Source organism: Crocuta crocuta, unplaced genomic scaffold (assembly GCF_008692635.1).
Source record: "Crocuta crocuta isolate KB4526 unplaced genomic scaffold, BGI_CrCroc_1.0 scaffold73, whole genome shotgun sequence".
Lineage (NCBI taxonomy): Eukaryota > Metazoa > Chordata > Mammalia > Carnivora > Hyaenidae > Crocuta > Crocuta crocuta.
Genome location: NW_027529443.1, coordinates 402,674 through 408,723, shown reverse-complemented (window position 1 = coordinate 408,723; position 6,050 = coordinate 402,674). Strand labels below are relative to the sequence as shown.

At 53.2% G+C, this 6,050-nt stretch overlaps 1 protein-coding gene across 1 annotated transcript; it reads left to right on the top strand.

Moving 5' to 3' along the window:
- The first annotated feature begins 320 nt into the window (after positions 1-320).
- On the top strand, positions 321-5,825 carry ORAI3 (ORAI calcium release-activated calcium modulator 3). Its single transcript, XM_077760326.1, has 2 exons — positions 321-769; positions 4,364-5,825. The coding sequence occupies exons 1-2, from the start codon at positions 542-544 to the stop codon at positions 5,021-5,023; spliced, it is 888 nt and encodes a 295-aa protein (XP_077616452.1). The 5' UTR covers positions 321-541; the 3' UTR covers positions 5,024-5,825.
- Positions 5,826-6,050: the final 225 nt, after the last annotated feature.

Below are 6,050 nucleotides of genomic sequence, written 5' to 3'. Positions count from 1 at the left end.
GGAGTCTTAACGATCCTTTAAGCTTCCCGGAACAGAGGATGCTGGACGTCCTGTGGTCCCTAAAGGTGGATAGGTTTACCCTCCTCCAGCTCACCATTTGGGCGGGGAGGGGATTGGGGGTCTGGACATCTAGAGGGTGTCCAAGTGTGCCTCGATGGTACAGGGCTCGGGAACTCCCCAAGTCACACGCTGGGCCCAGGCGTTCTCCCCCTCGGGGTTCCGGCGCCTAGATGATAGTGAAGTGGCAGGGGGTTGCCGACAGACCCCGGCTCCACCCCATCATGTGGCCGCCCCGACTCCGCCTCCGTCCCAGTTCCGGTTTCGGCCTCTGCTGTCCCGCTTCGGCCCCTAGGTCTCCCTGCAGACGCCTGCTCTCTCTGCTCCGCCTGGCCGCCTCTTCGTGGGAGCCCGCCGCCCGCATCCCCGCTCGCCCCGCCGTGGGATGGGGCCTTCTGCCGGCCGGGGCCCGCCCTCCTGGGGCCCCCAGGGCGACTCGGGGCCCCCGTGACCTCCCAGCCCGCCCAGTGCTGCAGCCCCCAGGATGAAGGGCAGCGAGGGGGACGCGGGCGAACAGGCCCCGCTGAACCCGGAGGCCGAGAGCCCCGCGGGCTCGGCCACGTACCGAGAGTTCGTGCACCGGGGCTACTTGGACCTCATGGGGGCCAGTCAGCACTCGCTACGGGCGCTCAGCTGGCGCCGCCTCTACCTCAGCCGGGCCAAGCTCAAAGCCTCCAGCCGCACGTCTGCCCTGCTCTCGGGCTTCGCCATGGTGAGGGGAGGGAAGGGGCGCACAGGGTGGGGGTGAGGCACATGGGGGCATGGGGTAGTGGACGAAGTAAACGGGTACCCACGGGAGACGGGACAGAGGGGAAGGGGTTTTTAAGAGGTAAAGGAGTACCAATACGGTCCCAAGGGATAACTCAAGTCCTTTTTAATGAGTGTGCGTGTGCGTGTGCGTGTGGTGTGTATGTAAATAGACTCCGAGCATAAGCCGGGCCAGAGGGAGGATAAACAAGCCCCGAAGGTGTCCTGAGGGGAGACAAATGCGGGAGACGGAATATACATGCAGGGGTGGGGCAAAGAGGTCCCAAAGGAGCACGGGTCCCAGGCAGAAGTCCTTACTAGGTTACCGTGAGAGATTCAAAGGCATATCAGAGTTTGGTGGAAGCTATGAAAACAGGGCTGGGAGGGTCAAAGACAATAAACTGAATAAAATGGTCACCCAACTGAAAGCGGCCCCGTCCCAAGGAGGGCGGCCAGTCCCTAGCAATCACAAAGAGTGCTTGGTGTAACGCAGGACAGCTTTGAGCAGAGAGGATGCCTGTGAGGAAGCTGCTGGGGAAAGAAGCAGATTAGGAAGCTGATATGTGATTTCGGAACTGATAAACTGCAGGTGTGGGAGGATGATATCAGCCAACAGAGCCAGCGGAGGAAATGGGGCCAGGGAATCTCAGGGTCAGGAGGAGTCAGCAGACACAAACCCTGGCTCCTCCCAGCCTGCGGCCAGCTGTGTGACCCTGGACAGGCATCCTCCGCCTCGTAGTCCAGTGGGAAACTGTGAGATCATGGAGGGTGCGCCCTCTGTAGCTTGCAAGTACCCGCCCCAGGATGAGCTGATTCTTGTCATCAAACTCTAGATCCCAGCATGTCGGAGCAAGACACTCCTTGGAGATGGCTCAGCCTGTCTGTTAATTGGAGAGGCATGGAAGCCAGGGTCCAGAATGGGGCAGTGCCTCTGCCAAGAGTACTCAGCAGATGAAGGATACAGAATGAACTAGGGCCCAGGATCACTGGACTCCATTAGTCCAGAGATTCCCCCACCATCATGACAGGAAGAAGAAAGTAAGCTGGAGGAGAGTCTTCATAGGATCATATGGAGATGGAGATAGAGGAGTCACAGCACTAGGTGATTTGGGTTAGTCTCTGCCTCTCTCTCTTTACCATAGCCTATGTTATTTGAGTGATGAGAGGAAAAGTCTATCCTTAAGGGTCATCCAAGTGCTATCATTTTCTATACAGGGGCCCAGTATCCATAGGCCAGTCCAGTTTTCCTGATGTGGGGTCAGCTAGGGACAGGGAAGTGGCTCCCTTTCTCCTGTACAGACTGCAGAGGGAAGGAAGCAATTTCCCGGACCTAGCTGAGGGAGGTTCCCCACCCCCATCCATTCCATGGTCCAGTCTGTTCCCAAGGGGACAATCCGGCCTGCTGCTGGACTTGCATGTTGCTGAGGTGACAGCTTAAGCACCAGGACCTTCTCTGCAGGATCAAAAGACCAGATGAGTAGGTTCTGGGGGCAGACTGGCCTCAGTCCTGCCAGGGGAGAGCATGGCTGGGTCAGGCTCTGGGAGAAACCAGGACTAGACCTGGCCCAGATCACTGTCCGTGGAAAACACTTGCTAACACTCACCATGGCCCAATTTCCCAAAATACTTAGCCTTGTCTTCCTACCACCATCCTCCAGGCTCTGTACCTTCTTCTTTCCCTCAGCCCCAGAGCAATCGAATGGATCCTGCAAGAACTAGTCATGGGGAAAGATCCAGATTCTGGTATCTGGGTAGCCTGGGTTAGAATAACATACAAATTGTATTACACTGTCATGCAGTACTAGGCAATGTGCTAAGAGCTTTTACGTGTATCACATTTATTATTCTATGAAGTAGGTACCACTACTATGGCCATTTTACAGATGTGAAAACAGGATCAAAGATGTTAAGCCATCTGCCCCGGATCCCATAGCAAGTAAGTGGCAGAACTTGAACTTAGGTCGTCTGGCTCTAGAATCCAAATTTATACAAGCCTAGAGCAAGATCATCAGTGCAAATGTTTGCAAAGGACAGGCAGATAATATGGACCCCAGGTTGGCTGTGTGGGGACTGTGGATAGCAGGAGACCCCATGACTTATCCAAAGCGAGCCGTCATGATTCACTTCCAGCTGATAGTTGTCATGCAGGAATGTGGGGCTAGTGTAACCAGATCTTCCAAATTTTCAAAGAAGATCCAGAAATAGGGATATTTATATGAAATCTCAGAGGTTTTTTTTTTTAATGTTTATTTTTGAGATAGAGCGTGAGCAGAGGAGGGGCAGAGAGAGAGAGAGAGACACAAAATCTGAAGCAGGCTCCAGGCGCTGAGCTGCTGGGAGCACAGAGCCCGACGCAGGGCTTGAACCCACAAACCGTGAGATCATGACCTGAGCTGAAGTCGGATGCCTAACTGAGCCACCCAGATGCCCTGAAATCTCTAGAGTTTTAAAAGTGCAACCTAATTCCCTAAAAAACACCATGTATGAGCCAAGCAAAATATGTGCAAAGTTGGCTTGGGTTCATGGTATGCCAATTTGCAAACACTGGCCTTAGATTTCAGTGTTTGTTTTGTTTTGTTTTTAATTTAAAAAAATTTTTTTAATGTTTTATTTATTTCTGAGAGAGAGAGAGAGAGAGAGAGGCAGTGTGAGCAAGGGAGGGTCAGAGAGAGAGGGAGATACAGAATCCAAAGCAGGCTCCCGGCTCTGAGCTGCTGTCAGCACAGAGCCCGACGCAGGGCTTGAACCCACAAACCGTGAGATCATGACCTGAGCTGAAGTCGGATGCTTAACTGACTGAGCCACACAGGTGCCCCATGTTTTTAATTTTTTTCTAATTTATTTTTTGAGAGGGGGAGAGAGTGCAAGCAAGGGAAGTGCAGAGAGAGAGGAAGACACAGAATCTGAAGCAGGCTCTAAGCTCTGAGCTGTCAGCCCAGAACCTGATGCAAGGCTTGAATCCAGGAGCCATGAGATCATGACCTGAGCCAAAGTCGGCTCAGTTAACCAACTGAGCCACCCAGGCGCCCCAGACTTTAGTGTTAATAACGCTGTTATCAGTGTTAAGAACACTAGTGTTAATAACCGTTAATAACACTAATAATAACACACACTTACCTGGCACTTACTGTGTAGCTTATACCATTCTTCCCACTTGGCGTACATTATCTCATTTAATTTTCACAGCCCTGTAAGGCAGGTAGGTGCTATTATCAACCCCCACTTTCCACATGAGGAAACTAAGGCACAGAACTATATCACTTGCTCAAGACTCCACAGCTTGTAGAGCTGAGAGTGAACCCAGGTGGTCCAGCTCCAGAATCTGCTTTTTAGCCCTTCTGTCATATCAAGGTAAGATTTCCAGGAGTGTGTCATCCAGCCCCCTCGAAAGCCAGGTGCAGAAACCAAAGCCCAGTACAGGACAGCCTTACCGAGGGTACCAATTCACACACTCAACAGAAACTGAGCACCTTCTTCCTGCCAGGTACCATTCTAGGTCCTACGGATACATTGGTAATGTATACCAACAGGTAAAAAACCCTCTATTCTGTCCCCACAGGTGGCCATGGTGGAGGTACAGCTGGAGAGCAACCACGAATACCCGCCAGGCCTGCTGGTGGCCTTTAGTGCCTGCACCACCGTGCTAGTCGCTGTGCACCTCTTTGCACTCATGGTCTCCACCTGTCTGCTGCCCCACATAGAAGCCGTTAGCAACATCCACAACCTCAACTCTGTCCACCAGTCTCCACACCAGCGACTCCACCGCTATGTGGAGCTGGCCTGGGGCTTCTCCACTGCCTTGGGCACCTTCCTCTTCCTCGCTGAAGTTGTTCTGGTTGGCTGGGTCAAGTTTGTGCCCATTGGGGCACCCTTGGGCACACCAGCCCCTTTGGTACCTGCCTCCCAGGTGCCTGGGACTCTGTCACCAGTGACCACCTCCCTTAGTCCAGCCTCCAAGCCATCTTCTACTTCTGTAGCTCTATCACAGGCTGTGCCATCTGAGGCCTGCCCACCCCGGCAAGCATGTGTTGGTGGAGGAGCCCACGGGCCAGGCTGGCAAGCCGCTATGGCCTCCACAGCAATCATGGTACCTGTGGGGCTTGTATTCGTGGCCTTTGCCCTGCATTTCTACCGCTCCTTGGTGGCACATAAGACAGACCGCCACAAGCAGGAATTAGAGGAGCTGAGTCGCCTGCAGGGGGAGCTGCAGGCTGTGTGAGGCTGATGTTAACCACTACTGTAAACACTGCCTCCCTCCGGTCTGCAAGAGGACCCAGGTCCACAGACCCCATTCCCTGCCCCTGCCCGGAGCCACTCCTGTGGCCACTCCCAGGTAGAGACCAGATTCTTGCTTTCAGGGTCTTTTGAGCTGGGCCTTGGGGCAGCTTTTACATTCCCAGGGATTCTCCCTGTCAGTCTATCCCAGTCTCTACACCTGGGCTGGGAGGAGCAAAGGAGGAAGTAGGTCTTTAGTCCAAGACTCAAGGGGAGGCAGGGAGACCCTGGTCAGACCTTTGGTGCTGACCCTAAGCAACTTAACCCTGTACAGGATGTGGAGGTCAGAAGGTTACACACCCACCCAGCCGCCTCAGAACGTAGCGAACCCTTGCTTTATTTTTGTAGAATCTACGGTTGGCATCTTGGAAAAGCTTTTCCCCATCTCCAGATTTTGATGGGCTCCACACTTTTGCTTTAGTTGCCGAAGAGGATTTGGGTGTTTCTAACCCAGACATAGGTCCAATCTTTCCTAAGAGGAGCCTCTCTATTTCTGGAGGTTCAAGTGCCTGCCCCGCTGCCCTAGACCCACACTTAAGCTTCTGCGTCTGGTTCTCACTCCCCTGGGCCAGGGCTGGAGATCTTTGGAGACTGAGGGCCTGTGTGCCCAACCTGACTCTAGTAAGGATTGAGGGTGAAGAGGTTTTAAGGGAGAAGGTCCAGTCACTAGCCCTTGGAATACAGAGCTATTCTGACACTGAATTTTTGATGCACCTTGTTTTGTATAATAAAATGTGTTTCACAGATGTCCCTGTGGCTGTGAGTGGGGTGAAGAGGGGGCCTCCTTGGGATCAGGTGACTTATTTTTTTTTTAAGGTTTTTTTTTTTTTTTTTTTTATTTCTAGAGAGAGAGAGAGCGTGAGCAGGGGAGGGTCAGAGAGAGAGGGAGTCACAGACTGAAACAGGCTCCAGGCTCTGAGCTGGCAGTCAGCACAAAGCCCGACGCGGGGCTCGAACCCACAAACCGTGAG